General features: G+C 43.4%; 1 protein-coding gene across 4 annotated transcripts in view; it reads right to left on the bottom strand.

Annotated features, from left to right (window-relative positions):
- TLK1 (tousled like kinase 1) overlaps nucleotides 1–15,708 on the bottom strand; it is a 326,263-nt gene that overhangs the window by 36,366 nt on the left and 274,189 nt on the right. For all 4 annotated transcript variants that reach the window (XM_089690525.1, XM_089690526.1, XM_089690527.1 and 1 more), the window contains 5 exons: nucleotides 14,754–14,843; nucleotides 14,256–14,348; nucleotides 10,500–10,610; nucleotides 8,701–8,837; nucleotides 2,004–2,192 (listed from right to left, as the gene is read on the bottom strand). In XM_089690525.1, the coding sequence (XP_089546651.1) occupies nucleotides 2,004–2,192; nucleotides 8,701–8,837; nucleotides 10,500–10,610; nucleotides 14,256–14,348; nucleotides 14,754–14,843 (620 nt within the window). The remainder of the gene's footprint in view (nucleotides 1–2,003; nucleotides 2,193–8,700; nucleotides 8,838–10,499; nucleotides 10,611–14,255; nucleotides 14,349–14,753; nucleotides 14,844–15,708) is intronic.

Genomic DNA, 15,708 nt, shown 5'->3' with positions numbered 1-15,708 from the left:
TGGTCATTCCCTGCACTGTCTGCAGTCTCTGGTCATTCCCTGCACTGTCTGCAGTCTCTGGTCATTCCCTGCACTGTCTGCAGTCTCTGGTCATTCCCTGCACTGTCTGCAGTCTCTGGTCATTCCCTGCACTGTCTGCAGTCTCTGGTCATTCCCTGCACTGTCTGCAGTCTCTGGTCATTCCCTGCACTGTCTGCAGTCTCTGGTCATTCCCTGCACTGTCTGCAGTCTCTGGTCATTCCCTGCACTGTCTGCAGTCTCTGGTCATTCCCTGCACTGTCTGCAGTCTCTGGTCATTCCCTGCACTGTCTGCAGTCTCTGGTCATTCCCTGCACTGTCTGCAGTCTCTGGTCATTCCCTGCACTGTCTGCAGTCTCTGGTCATTCCCTGCACTGTCTGCAGTCTCTGGTCATTCCCTGCACTGTCTGCAGTCTCTGGTCATTCCCTGCACTGTCTGCAGTCTCTGGTCATTCCCTGCACTGTCTGCAGTCTCTGGTCATTCCCTGCACTGTCTGCAGTCTCTGGTCATTCCCTGCACTGTCTGCAGTCTCTGGTCATTCCCTGCACTGTCTGCAGTCTCTGGTCATTCCCTGCACTGTCTGCAGTCTCTGGTCATTCCCTGCACTGTCTGCAGTCTCTGGTCATTCCCTGCACTGTCTGCAGTCTCTGGTCATTCCCTGCACTGTCTGCAGTCTCTGGTCATTCCCTGCACTGTGTCCGCAGTCTCTGGTCATCTCCTGTACTGTGTCCGCAGTCTCTGGTCATCCCCTGTACTATGTCCGCAGTCTCTGGTCATCTCCTGTACTGTGTCCGCAGTCTCTTGGTCATCCCCTGCACTACGTCCGCAGTCTCTGGTCATCTCCTGCACTGTGTCCGCAGTCTCTGGTCATCCCCTTTACTGTGTCCGCAGTCTCTGGTCATCCCCTTTACTGTGTCCGCAGTCTCTGGTCATCTCCTGTACTATGTCCGCAGTCTCTGGTCATCCCCTGTACTATGTCCGCAGTCTCTGGTCATCCCCTGTACTATGTCCGCAGTCTCTTGGTCATCCCCTGTACTGTGTCCGCAGTCTCTGGTCATCCCCTGTACTGTGTCTGCAGTCTCTGGTCATCTCCTGTACTGTGTCCGCAGTCTCTTGGTCATCCCCTGCACTACGTCCGCAGTCTCTGGTCATCTCCTGCACTGTGTCCGCAGTCTCTGGTCATCCCCTTTACTGTGTCCGCAGTCTCTGGTCATCCCCTTTACTGTGTCCGCAGTCTCTGGTCATCTCCTGTACTATGTCCGCAGTCTCTGGTCATCCCCTGTACTATGTCCGCAGTCTCTGGTCATCCCCTGTACTATGTCCGCAGTCTCTTGGTCATCCCCTGTACTGTGTCCGCAGTCTCTGGTCATCCCCTGTACTATGTCCGCAGTCTCTGGTCATCTCCTGTACTGTGTCCGCAGTCTCTTGGTCATCCCCTGCACTACGTCCGCAGTCTCTGGTCATCTCCTGCACTGTGTCCGCAGTCTCTGGTCATCCCCTTTACTGTGTCCGCAGTCTCTGGTCATCCCCTTTACTGTGTCCGCAGTCTCTGGTCATCTCCTGTACTATGTCCGCAGTCTCTGGTCATCCCCTGTACTATGTCCGCAGTCTCTGGTCATCCCCTGTACTATGTCCGCAGTCTCTTGGTCATCCCCTGTACTGTGTCCGCAGTCTCTGGTCATCCCCTGTACTGTGTCTGCAGTCTCTGGTCATCTCCTGTACTGTGTCCGCAGTCTCTGGTCATCCCCTGTACTGTGTCTGCAGTCCATTGGTTCAGAATATTTTTTTTTCTTGTTTTTCACCTCTAAAACCTAGGTGCGTCTTATGGTCAGGTGCGTCTTATGGAGCGAAAAATACGGTATACTGGTTATCTATGATTCTGACAATCAGGACACAGTGGACAACCCACCAGAGGTCTTATATATCACAAAAACGTTAAAAAAACCTTGTTTAATGTAAAAGATAACAAGGGACAAAAACTTACAATTGGGGTAAAGTAGGTTTTACAAAAGGGTCATTCTCTGCCCCATTTACAGCTTTATTTTTCCTCTGCTTTGGTTCAGAGATGGTGGACGGGGTCTGAGCGTTGTTGGTAGACGGAGGTTTTCGCTTCGCCAATAGTTTTCTTTGTCGTTCAATATCTTCTCTCTGCTGATTCACCCATTCCTGCTGCCTGCAAAACAGTCGCAGACATATACTTGAATAAGTGATATGCTGAGGGTACTTTAATATAAATATGCAGAAGATACAGTTTCCAAGCAACAAACTCAAGCATTGTTTGTTCATTCTGCTGTAGGAGTGTCAATCAATGTGTGCATTTCTGCCATCTAACAAACTTCACTATCAAACGTGTGGGCACCAACTGACAAGTGGAAAATTTCTTTTTTTTTTAGGTGTAGGTGTTCATATATTTTCTTAGTGCATCAGTTCATCTAAACATGCAAGTTATGATCAAAAAGCTTATGCCCATGCAGGCAGGAGAGGAGAGGAAGGGCAGCCAAACGTCTCCAATACAAGCTTGTCCTACAGGAAACCTATGATTGGAAAAATATGGGCGTTGTCATTGTTGACTTCCTAAGAAAATTAGTTGCAAGGCTGTCACGGGTCTGGCCAACAATAAGTTCTGAATAACTGACCCAAATATGGCATGGAGTTTTCACAGTCAGATGTCAGAACTCCTGAACTGTGTACCTGACTTCAGGTCAGCGCCTCAAAAAATAATTAAACCACAGAAACTGCATAAAAGCCAGGCAACTAGCATTTTCACAAGGAGCAGCTCTGCTTCCTTACCTGTCCTCCACCAGCCTTCTGATTGGGCAACAAGGGAGCAGCAGAACATTAAGGTCATGTCTGAGCTCTCACCAACAAGTGTGTTCAGTGTTAGATTGACAAAACTGTGCAAAACTACAGAACCTGAACTGGCTCAGAGTGCAGAGTCTCCATGCAGCTGCTGTCCAGAGGGCTACGTAAACTGGTATCAAGTCACATTTAGCTGCTCATGCTAGCTTTAAGCTTGAATTCAATGGCCATTTGTGCCAATTCTGCAGAATGGCATATTGTTTGCGTGTATGCCCTGCAATATCTCCTTGGCTAGCCTAAAGTGAACCTGCACTTTGCCCAAGCAGGGTAAAGCAACACATTCACTTTAATTCAGACACATACATCTGAACTCCACAGAGATTTTAAAGAAACACCACCTACTCTTTATTCCCCAACACATCCTCAAAATATATATATTTTATAATGCAAGCAGTGTAAGTATCTACATTTTAATTTGTACAGCAGCAATCAGACTGGGAGGAAGAGAAGCAGCACAAGAAATCAATCAGTTCTGCTGCAGGACAAGGAACATGTTGATGGGTGCAGGGACAGGGGCGTATTTGCCGCAAAGGCAACAAGACATTTGCCTTGGGCGGCACTTTTCAAGGGGGCAGCGCTGCCCCCCAGAAGAAGGGACATCAGTAATATGTAATTTAGTACAGCAGAGGAATACAGTGAGGACCGAGAGTATCAGGCCTCGCCTGGACAGTGCCATCCTCTGGGATCATCACTCAGCCCTGGCTCCCCATCACCATACACTGTGGAGAGCACCAGGAGAACAGACCCTCAGAGCTGCCTACAGCCTGGCTGGGCACACTGCATGCCGGGAGTTGTAGTCCTTCCTACGCCTCCAACCCGCTGCCTCCACAAGAAAGAACTCCAGTCCCGGCAGGCTGTGCGGGGCCTAGGCTCAGCCACCTTTGCTGTCACAGAGATGAAGTGGGAAGGGAAATGCAGTTGTGAGGAGGATACATCCCAGCAATATATGGTTCCCCCCCTTGGTATCCGCCCCTCTGCCAAGCCTGGCGAGTGATCTCCATCCTACTACTGTGTATACCAAGTATACTATGGGGGGGAGAGAGCGCTGACAGATACTGACCAGAGACTGCCAGGTGACTGACTCATACTACTAACTGACACCTTCTCACCACTCATACCACTAACTGACACCTTCTCACCGCTCATACCATTAACTGACACCTTCTCACCACTCATACCACTGACACCTTCTCACCGCTCATACCATTAACTGACACCTTCTCACCGCTCATACCATTAACTGACACCTTCTCACCACTCATACCACTAACTGACACCTTCTCACTACTCATACCACTAACTGACACCTTCTTACCACTCGTACCATTAACTGACATATTCTCACCACTCATACCACTAACTGACACCTTCTCACTACTCATACCACTAACTGACACCTTCTTACCACTCGTACCATTAACTGACATATTCTCACCACTCATATCACTAACTGACACCTTCCCGCCACTCATACCATTAACAGACACCTTCACACCGATCATACTACTAACTGACACCTTCTCACCACTCATACCACTAACTTACACATTCTCACTGCTCATACCATTAACTGACACCTTCTCACCACTCATACCACTAACACCTTCTCACCTCTCGTACCATTAACTGACACCTTCACACCACTCGTACCACTAACTGACACCTTCCCGCCACTCTTACCACTAAGTTACTGACACCTTCTCACCACTGATACCACTAACTGACACCTTCCCGCCACTGATATCACTAACTGACACCTTACCGCCACGGATATCACTAACTGACAACTTCCCGCCACTGGTATCACTAACTGACAACTTCACGCCACTCATATCATTAACTCCTTTGGCGGGTAAAACGGCCCCCTTTATGTTTTTAACTGGTTTTAGTCTGATTGGCTGAGGCAGACGTAGGAGGAAGACATCATAATATCCACCTGAGCCATTAGGAGGATGTTTTGTATTCATTCGTAGCAAACAAAGTTCCCTGTCAATGGCTGAACAGTGCTCATCTCCAATCGATTTTGTTCCAGGGATGGGACCGGTTGTTCCCGTCCTGCTGCCAGAGCAAAATGCTTTGACTGTGAAAACCTTCTTCTTCAGGTAAGCCAATTCAGAATTCATCACTTTCTGCAAGTGAGGGTGCACTGGAAAGATTTGGGACTTTTGGTGGCCGCAAAGACCAAAAACCAGTGACTTTAAAGGATAAGTCCACCTTTGGAACAAAAATAATAAATGCAAATTTTTTTGCAGGTAAAAAAAAATGTGCTTTTATTATTTTTGTCCAAAGGAACCTGGAAAGCACTGCACTAGCAATCAGTAGATCGCTGATGACATGCAGGTCTCCTGCAGACCTGTCAGAGTATCTGCTTGCTGTACAGGATGTACGAGCAAACAGATATTCTGAGAGGAAGCTTCAATGAACTACCACGGCGCTCCACAGTGCCATGGTAGTTCACTGAAAACTACAAGCCGACAGCCACTAAGGCTGCCGGGACCTGCAGTTCATTCATTCAAGGAAGTCCGTGAATGAATGACGTGGTCGTGTGCACAAAGCCCCGCTGTTTTCAAATTTGACAGATACTACGGGGAGGCTTCTCCCCATACTGTCAGAGAGAGGGTGGGGCGTCGGGTGCGACTGCGGCAATGGGAACACGCTACATGTTCCACCCTAAACATGTTCCAAAGGTGAACCTTAAGGAAAGAGGATTGCAGCAGAGGTAACTACAGTTACTATGCACTACAACCGCCAGGAAGCCCACTTTGGTCTTCTGTGTCTATTCTGGACCCCAAGATTCTTCCTGGGATGACTCATCTACAGAGGAATCCTGATCCTCAGCAGCTTCCTATTCATGAGGATTTTCCTTTGATGCCTCATCCTCCATCAATAAGAAAGGAGGGGAAAGAATACCCATGTTTGTGTCCCAGGCATTCCAAGCTAGTGAGAACCCCTGAGAGCCGATTATGCAAGCCCAGATATGGCTACAGAAAATGACTCCCTCAAGACATAGGAAGTGGAGGATTGTGCCCCTGAAGTGACTGAAATACTAGACAAGAGCAGGGATTTAAAAAATAACCTGAGCCTTAGGGAGAACTGTGAAGGGGGTCCTGCCTAGCGACTAAAGGATTTGGGAGCCCACCCCATCGTCCACCCCCCACCCCCTGACCTGTCTGCTTGTGCAAGACAAGGCTTGCAGAGCGTTACAAAGCCTGTGGAACCCAGAAGGGAATAAACACCCAGCTCAGAAAAGTATTCGCCTATGCCACAATACCAATGAGGCAAGTCACATCTAACAGACAAGTGTACTTGCTGTGCATGGCGCCCAAGCAGGGGCAGCTATGGTTGTGCAGGGCTGAAGGCAGCTCAACGATCCTTGACTTTAAAGTAGAATTATGAACTCAATAAAAAAATATGTGCTGCGGCCCTTAATTATAAGTTCATCTGCACCTAGTTTTCTCTTACCACCTACTGCAGCTACCTGTGATGGTGGAAGTACAACATTGGGGGTACATTGTTGGCAAGCACTTCAGAGGAAAAGGACTTGAGGGTACTTATTTCAGATGATTGCAAAGTGAGCAAACAGTGTGGCCAGGCATTGGGGAAAGCAAAAAGAATTCTAGGATGCATCACTAGAGGGGTCACTTGCAGGAGGAAGGAGGTCCTGATTCCCCTATAAAGATCTTTAGTTGGACCTCGTTTAGAATACTGTGTCCAGTTCTGGAGACCTCACTTACAAAAAGATATTGATAACATAGAACAGGTCCAGAGACGGGTAACAAAAATGGTGAAAGGTCTGAGGGATAAAACATATCAAGAGCAACTTCAGGAACTTAACATGTACAGTCTGGAGGAAAGAAAGGAAAGGGGAGACATGATTGAAACCTTTAAATACATCAAGGGGGTGAATAAGGTTCATGAGGGCAGTATTTTCAACATGAAACCAAAATCAAGAACACGGGGACATGACCTTAAACTAACTGGACGAAAAGTTAACTAATTGCAGAAAGTACTATTTTATTGAGGGTAGTTGATGTTTATAAACTTCCAGCAGAGGTACTGAACCAGTCAACAGTAAATACCTTCAAACATGCTGGGGACAAGCATAGATCTATACAAAAAAAAAAAAAACTAAAATCCCAAACACCCACCCTGCCAGTCCAAAAAAATAGGCAGACTTGGTGGACCACTTAGTCTTCTTCTGACATCACTTTTCTATATTTCTAAGCAGTTTGTGGCATGGTGCGCCCAGTATCAGAACCTCAGGAGCTCTGAATACATATTTCTTTGTGCCCATAACTGATATAAATGAGATCTGCCACTGCCATATGTTGCTCTGCGTAGAGAAAATAGTTTAAATCTACCTCACACAGGAAACAATGCCACATGCTCCAACAATATCAGAGGCAGAGGCACTCACCAGTCCATAGCTGCAGGGTCAGAGGGCCCAAACTTCACCCATCAGGGCTGGTGCGCCCTGCAGGGCCTTCAGTGACCTGACTTCCCTCCAGAGGGATCACTATCCTAGACCTGTAGAGCACCCTGCCAGTGAAGTCACTTTACTCTGGAGATCGCAGGTTGCAGCATCCAGCAAAGACCTGCAACATTACAGGCCATCCCTGCTCTTGCATGCAGGGTCAGGATACAATCCCTCCACACCATCAGGCCATAGTAGGTATTAGGATGGGCCAGGTAATAGAGGAACTATCCACAGAAACTGTACTATAGCCCCATAAATGAAACACAATCTACAAATCTTCATCTGCCCATCCTTCATTCTTAGATAATGTTGCATTCATGGAATCTGTAGCTATGGCTTCTATGAATCTAGGAGGTGGAGGGAAAGGGCATGCATAATTGACACTTAACAAGTGTATGTGACATTACTAACCTGTGGCAGAAGATGATTACAGCTGTAGGGGGGTGTAACTGTAAGTAATGTTCCTTTAGCGGATTAAGAAAAACCGGTGACTAACCTATGCTTTAAAGCAGTGGGCAGGACTAGGTGTCTCCAGGTGCTACAGGCTTGTGGATCAGCAGTGACAATGCTGATAGCCACACTTCCTGCTAAATTTTTTCATCCCAATATGCAGCCGACATGAGAGGTGCAACTCTGCTCTGAATTTAGGAGCAGTGCAGGATTGTTGCCACACCATCACTGGAAGCTGCTATACGTGGTAAGAGAAAACTAGGTGAAGATTAACTCATATTTAAAGGCTGCAGCACATAGTTTTTTAATGTGAGGTCATAATTCTAATTTAAGATCAGGGGTCAAGCCCTCCCAAACTTGCTTAATCTGGTTATGGCTGTATACTGGTGGGTTGCATCAAGATGTCACAGGCAGAATGCCTAGCTCTACCACCCTTGCCAATAAGAATCTCTCTTCCCACTGCAGCAGGAGAAGTCTCAAAGCTCACAGAGCAATCTCCGCACTGTAACATGAGAATCGGACAGCAACAGATTCCATAGACCCAAGGGCTCCCTGAGACATGCAGGCATAATCAAGGAAACACAACTGAAAAACAGACGACAATTTAAAGAAGAAAGTATTAAAACAAATGTGGTAAAAAGAATAATTGCTTGAACTATTTTTCTTATAAAACATGACTGTCTCAAAGACATGATGAGTTTTCCATGAATGTAAAAAATGCAGGATTGCTGAAGCTCTCGTAACTTTTGTATTATTTATGCCACGTTGATTAGGTCTGTGCTCAGAGCTCTAGACAGGCCCCATAAACTTTCCTTGGCTAATCTGCCAGCATAACACAATGACATCACTTGGCTCCTGAATGACAATTCTACAAACTCAAAAACAAGAGACTAACTTGACAAGATTCTGAAAAGCAAATCCATCTGTCCACTGTTCTGTAAAGGAGGCCCCGTGCCGGACAGTAGTGAAGTGCCCTAGCCGCAATCTGTCCTGCATGCTCTTCTCTCTGCTCGCCAATTTCTCCTGAGTGCTCTGAAAACAAATGAAAGAAAGAAGTCATCCTGGATGGTCACATAGAAAACATTAACTGCAAAGGTATGAAATCCTAAAAGTTTGACTATATTTAAAGTACTACAGAAAAACAAAAGAAACAGGGATATAAGATCAGCAAACTTTTCCATCCATAAGGCATGTGTTCCCTCTCTATCAGCCTCCATGCCAGTTGAAAGCCCCGATATCACAGCAACCTCAGTGTCTCTGGTATGGGCTTCCATCTCAGAGCCTCTGTATCAGCCTCCACGCTAGTTAAAAGTCCTGACATTGCTGAGACCGCAGTGCCTCTGTATTAGCCCCCATGACAGCTAAAGGCCCTGATATCACTGTTACCAAGAGCAAAATAGGCTCTAATATGAACGGAGTTCTGTGAATGAATGCCTACAAGTCCATCAGGCTTTGTGGCTGACATCTTGTAGTTGTAACTACATCTTGTAGTTGACAACTACAAGCGCTGGTGAGCGCTCACGTAGTCCACTGAGCTTCCTGTCATTCAGTAACTGCCTTCCAATATCGGAGGTACAGGCAGACAGCTACATTGACAGTCTGCAGGAGCTAGATATTGCACTCGTGATCTGATCGCAGGTGTAATGCTTTCCTAGGCTCCTAAGAGAAAAAATAGCAAAGGAGAGCTGGTAAGCAGCTCAGAGGGGACATCTACACTGATAATCAGGACACTGATCATCAGTGCCTTGATTATCAGTGTAGCCCCATCAGTGCTGCCTTTCAGTGCCCATAATTGCCACCCGTCAGTGCCCATCAATGCCACATACCAGTGCCCATCAATGCCACATATCAGTGTCCATCAGAGCTGCTTTTCAGTGCCAAATATCAGTGCCCGTCAGTGACGTCTAACAGTTCCAATCAGTGCCACCTATCAGTGCCCATCAGTGATGCCTGTCAATACCCATAAGTGCCACCCATCAGTGCCCATCTGTGCCATATTATGAGTGCTGCCTTCCAGTGCCCATCAGTGATGCCTGTCAATGCCCATCAGTGCCATATATGAGTGCTGCCTTCCAGTGCCCATCAGTGATGCCTGTCAATGCCAATCAGTGATGCCTGTCAGCACCCATCAGTGCCGCCTAATAGCGTCCATCGGTGCTGCCTATCATTGCCCATCAGTGCCGCCTATCAGGGCTGCCTTTCAGTGTCCATCAATGATGCCTGTCCGTACCCATCCGTGCCGCCTATCAGGGCTGACTTTCAGTGTCCACCAATGATGCCTGTCCGTACCCATCAGTGACGTCTATCAGTGCTCATCACTACAGCCTCATTAGCGCACATCAGTGACGGAGAACAATTACTGCTTTACAAAATTTTAGAACAGAAACTAAGAAAAATTTTTTTTTACTTTTCTTTAAAATTTTCAGTCTTTTTTAGTTTGTTTAGCAAAAAATAAAAAACCCCAGTGGTGATTACCACCAAAAGAAAGCTCTATTTGTCTCAAGAAAATGATAAAACAAATTTTCTTTTGGTACAGTGTTGCATGACCATGCAATTATCATTCAAAGTGCGACAACACTGAAAACTGAAAATTGGCCTGGGCAGGAAGGGGGTAAAAAGTGCCCAGTAGGCAAGTGGTTAGTGCACTTTTTCCTATTAAAAACGTCTGAAAGACTGGTTGTGACCTATGCTTACCTTTTCAATAAGAAGTTTCTTGCTCATGGAAATACATTTATTTAATCGCTCTTTGTATTTTTCAAGTATTTTTTGCTGTTCGTCTATTTGTCGCCTAAGGTCACAGTTTGTCTGCAAATGAAACAAATGAAGAAAAAAAAACATGGTCATAAAAGGCAATTAGAAAGACTACCAAGGTCTATTATTATATCTGCAGACTCTGGATATTCAGTCTCTTCATAACAAGAAATGTGAAATAAATGAAGAGTACATTTTTGTTTCTTTAACAGGGTAGCAGCACAAGCTTTTAAAGGAAAACTGATACAGCAACTCTGTGTATGTTACAACATCAAATGATGGTGTCACACTTCTCTGGTGGGTTAGACAGAATTCAGAATTACCAAGTATATTATAAACCACCAAAGCCCAACCAAAACAGCTGTCCATCAGTGATTATAGAAGTAAAATTCACAAGAAAGTACTGAAATCCCATTTACATATATGATTAAAGTGTTACTACCTGTACCAATCTAAGGTTTATTTTATTACCTAGTTTGAACTGAAAATAATGTATATACATTTTTTAATATAATTGGTTGGTGGGTGAAACCTCCTCTGCAAATAGGTTAAATAAACCTCACTGTCACCACTGCTAAGGGCCAGCAAATGAACGGTACCACATGCCCATCTGTACATGTGTTTTTGGTACTTAAACAGAAAGGGCAGAAATTACACCCTGCTAAAACACACACAGATCATGCTTAATGGCATGCAAAATAACACACCTCATAATGTATTATAGAGCACAGTAATGCAAAAAAGCAGAAAACTTATGCTTGACAATACACATTTCAACCCTTTGCCAAAGAGGATTTTTGCACTGTTAGGCTTCATTCACACAACCAAAAAAAAAAAAAAAAAAAAGTTTACAAGTGTTTTTTTTAATTACAGATCTGAATGCAGCTGCATTGTTTTCAACTGTGTAATTCACACAAGTGCGTAAACATGAGCTGCTTTCAGATCCGTAACACAGAATCCAAATCTGCGTCTAAGAACATGTGCTTTACACTTACGCATATATACACATTTGTAAAGTGCACAAATAAAATCTAAACAAAGAGGGAAAAATAAAATGATCATATAAACAAAATTATGTATGCATGTGTATTTTTACGCATTCAAACTCAGCTATACACAAATATTTTACTTATTAAACAGGAACCTTTTTCCTAGAAAACATATGTAATAAAACCAGTAAACTTTTATGATAATCTGAATGAAGCCTAAAGCATAAGTGATCTGGGTGGTAGTAAGCCACCAGAGCAGTTCTACAGACACCCCTACAGAGGTCTTTAGAAAAAAAGTCAAGGCAAACATGCATTTGTGTGAAATATGGGGAGAACGGATTTGACAGCAGGTTATGTTGGTTGGTTTTGCACTTTTTTTTGTTATGGTGAGACTAAAAATAAATACAGATCAAATACATTTCTGCTTCTTTTGGCGACGCATATTCATATTTCGTTTTCCTCTTTTCCACACACAGGTGAAGCTTTAGCATCCTTTATACCTGTTCTAGTTTCCTTAGATTCTGTTGAAAAAGCCTGTTCTTTACAGAGCTCAGCACCTCAAGCATAAATTTAAACCCACAATTATATGAGTGAGAGCAGCGACTCCTAACAGTAACTCATCCCTTATAAGTTTTCTTCAAGGCTCCATGAAAAGCCAGCCTGCCTGAAAGTTGTTGCCTGCTGCTGTATTGTCTTGTTAGCCAAACCAAAGTGCTCTGGAAATCCTTTTGTCATACATTAAAGTTTACACATGCACCACAAAAAACATAGTAATAACGATAAAACAATTTAAAAAAAACAAAACAAAAAAAAAAAAAGTCTATAAAATCACCCAAAACAATGATAACCCTTTTCACAGTAGGAGTGTAAATTCATTTTAATGCTGAACTCCATGCTTTTTCCTCTCCAAGTCAAGATTTTTCTGTACACCGATCCCAGGAGGCTGATGCCACACCAGATTCAGGTTCTCACAGTGGTTGCTTTTAAAAATACATTTACGAATGTATTAAAGAATACAGAGCGGTCTTCACCAGAGTATACATTTACAGTTTTTCCTTCAACTGAAAAAAAACTGACATATCCCAGCATCAAGACAAAAGACGTTGATGCGGGAATCTATCCAACTGACGTCATAATAAAAAGATCAGTGGCTGCAAGTACTGATCGAATGCTGGTTTTCCAGCATAACCATTCAAAAGAAAGTGAACGTTAGACCAGCTTCTGTTGAACATACAGCAGTACACATGGACCAAAATTCGGCTGGTTCTTGCTGAACTGGACCAATTTTTGGTCTGTGTATACCAGCCTTTAGGGCTAGTTCACACTAGATGCAGTTCAATGTGCTTTTTTTTCTGCATCAAAAATGCATGCACAGTGTTTTCCATGTATTCCAATGGCCCTAGTTCACACTAGTGAAGTCCGATCATGTCAATTTCTGGTGCAAAAAAAAAAAAAAACCATAGAACTGTAGCATTTTTTCTGCACAGTACCATACTGGAACATAGCAAACTGCACTGAATCTGCGTGTGGTGTAAACTGTAAGCAAAAACGTTTCTGAAATGAATCTGGAGTGCATTTTTGTAGTGCGAACTGGCCCTTAAACTGTCTTTTTTTTATCTGCTTAGAGCTTATCTTCAAGTCTTAATACAAATGTTAGTGCCTTTTATGGCATATTGCTACTAATGAACGAGTTGTTGTTCTGCTAGAGAGTCATAAAAATTGTAAATTTAAAAAAAAAGTGTGTAGTTTTGCGGCTTTGAATAATAAAACATCTGCTGAAGGCTAAGCAGGAAGCTAAAATACGTGTCAATTCATTGAGAGTAAAAGGGATTTGCCTTGAATGCATGGATCCTTTGTGTGTGGCAGCTCACATCACTATTCATCTGCACAAGATAATTGTGCTACCGGCAGCTCCCAACAAAATTACCTGCTCCAGATCCTAAAGGCAGTTTCTAAAACCATATTACTACCATTTACTGTCAATCCTCTCCTATTTATCTGTGCACTGTTTATTTATAGAAGGATGCAGTGCAAGATATTTATAGTGTGCCTCTTGTAAGAGATGTATAGAGGCCCAAGCAGCCACCAGCAGCAATACAGCGTAAAAGCTCCATAAGAGTGTTGTAATCACAACATGGCTGAAATAGTCAAGGACATTACAAGGTCTCCGCTGTGAAGCATTATAAACCCTGGCAATGCTCAAGTGCTGATACAAGCATAGGAATGACAAGGCATTGTTGCAAAGTGCTTGTAGAAATAGCTACACTTTTGTCAGACAATAGTGCTAATAAGGGCAACGTAAGAAAAAAAAAAAAAAAAAGAGAATTAAAAGGTCAAACAATTTAAAAAAAAAACAAAAAACCAAAACACAATTTGCATTTGTTTCCTATGAAGCTTTACGGATGTCCCCTGAACTATACTTTTTATCCTAGTGATGTGATATTACTTTGATAATCTACAGATACTGTAATACTAATGGTCATGTTTATTAACATCGTACTCACCACGAACATGCATGAATAATAATAGAGAGGCTTTATGAGCAAAATACATAGGCTGCCATTGCTGACCTTTCCTTTTGAAAACCAGCTTGGAGTGGGGAGTTGACAGCACTCTATTTATTGATTAAAAGTTACTTCCAGCTATAACTGAAGTATCACTTGACTGGGCTAACCCTTTAATCAAGAATATTTTAGGATGCTTTACTCACCCTGAGCAAATCATCTATTCTGCCTTCTTTTTTCTCCAGATCCTGATTTTTATTACTTTCTAATGCAGCAAGTTTCATCATTGTAAGATCCGTCTAAGAGAAACACAAAAACAGATACTTAAAAAATAAATGAATATCAGTTTACAACTGTTTAATCACTGACAGAAGAGTGTTTGACACTGTTATTATTATACAGGGTTTATATAGCGCCAACAGTTTGCTCAGCGCTGTACAATATAACGGGAGACAATACAGCAACAATACAGTTCAATACAAGAGGGATAGGAGGGCCCTGATCCTTGGAGCTTACAATCTAGGAGGCTACAGTTTTGTTACAACAAATGAGCATGAAAATCCACACAAAAAATTATGTGAGTAGGTACAGCTTAGAGAAGGTTTTCGATAGGAGTATGCATATATATAAAAATATCAAGTGATTTGAAAGAAAAGGAAAAAAAAAAAAACCTTAAAAAAACACATTACATAAGAAATACTCACTTGAATTATTTTATACGATAATTGTTTTGTGGGTGTTATAAGATGGTCCGCAAATGCTAATGCAGTGGGAGAAGGACTATTCTGTCGAACCTAAAAGGAAGGTAAGGTCAGCTTAACATGCTAAAAATTACAAGTCTCGAAAATTAAATTCTTCGACCAAGAAAATGTTAAAGCTAAACTCCAGGGTAATGTCTAAATACACAGTTACAACCTACAAAAAGCTTGCTCACCAACCAATACAGTTAAAGCAGAAATCCGGGAATTTATTTTTTTTTTTGGCCCGTGCAGTGGGGCTGTGCCCGCACTGCACAGGTCAAAAAGCTTGTTTTGTTCTAGGGGAGAGGACACCGAAGTTATACTCACCTGACCCACCGATCCTCCTCATACAAGACCGGTCCTTCCGGCTAAATCCCAGCCTGAACCAAGCCTTGAAGGGCCAGGTCACCAGTAGGCTTTGGAATTTGGCTATCTTGAATGTTCCTGTTATGAAGCAGCTGCAGATGTTGAATAACAATTATTTGGCATCTACAATTCAACAATTAACTTGGAGTTAACTGCATGACAGGTTACCTACTGGTATAATGATATAAACAAAAGCTTTTCATCGTTTGTACTGCAAGAGACATATACAATGACTGGGGCCTCTTGCTAGTGATTCTGTGCTACCGGATTCAATTTACTGGAAAAGACAAAATCTGAATGCATGATAAAATGCTTATGTACCATAGCATTTGTTCATCACACGCTTAAAGGTGAACTCCGGGATAAGCAAATATTTTGTAAATACAAGGGTCATGTGTTCTTACATGAATCTTGGTGATCTTTGTTTTTTTTCCAGATCTGTGCAGGAATCCAGCGTGAAACATTACCTCTACGTAGCAGCTTCCTGTAATAAAGACTGGTGACTGCTGCTGTCTCTCATTGTGCAGGGTGACTGGTCTTGTCCCCAAAGCCT

The sequence above is a fragment of the Staurois parvus genome, unplaced genomic scaffold (genome assembly GCF_062004578.1).
Source record: "Staurois parvus isolate SC_StPar_1 unplaced genomic scaffold, SC_StPar_1.0 ptg000530l, whole genome shotgun sequence".
Taxonomy (NCBI): domain Eukaryota; kingdom Metazoa; phylum Chordata; class Amphibia; order Anura; family Ranidae; genus Staurois; species Staurois parvus.
The sequence above is the reverse complement of the archived record's forward strand: the minus strand, read 5'-3'. Positions and strand labels throughout refer to the sequence as shown.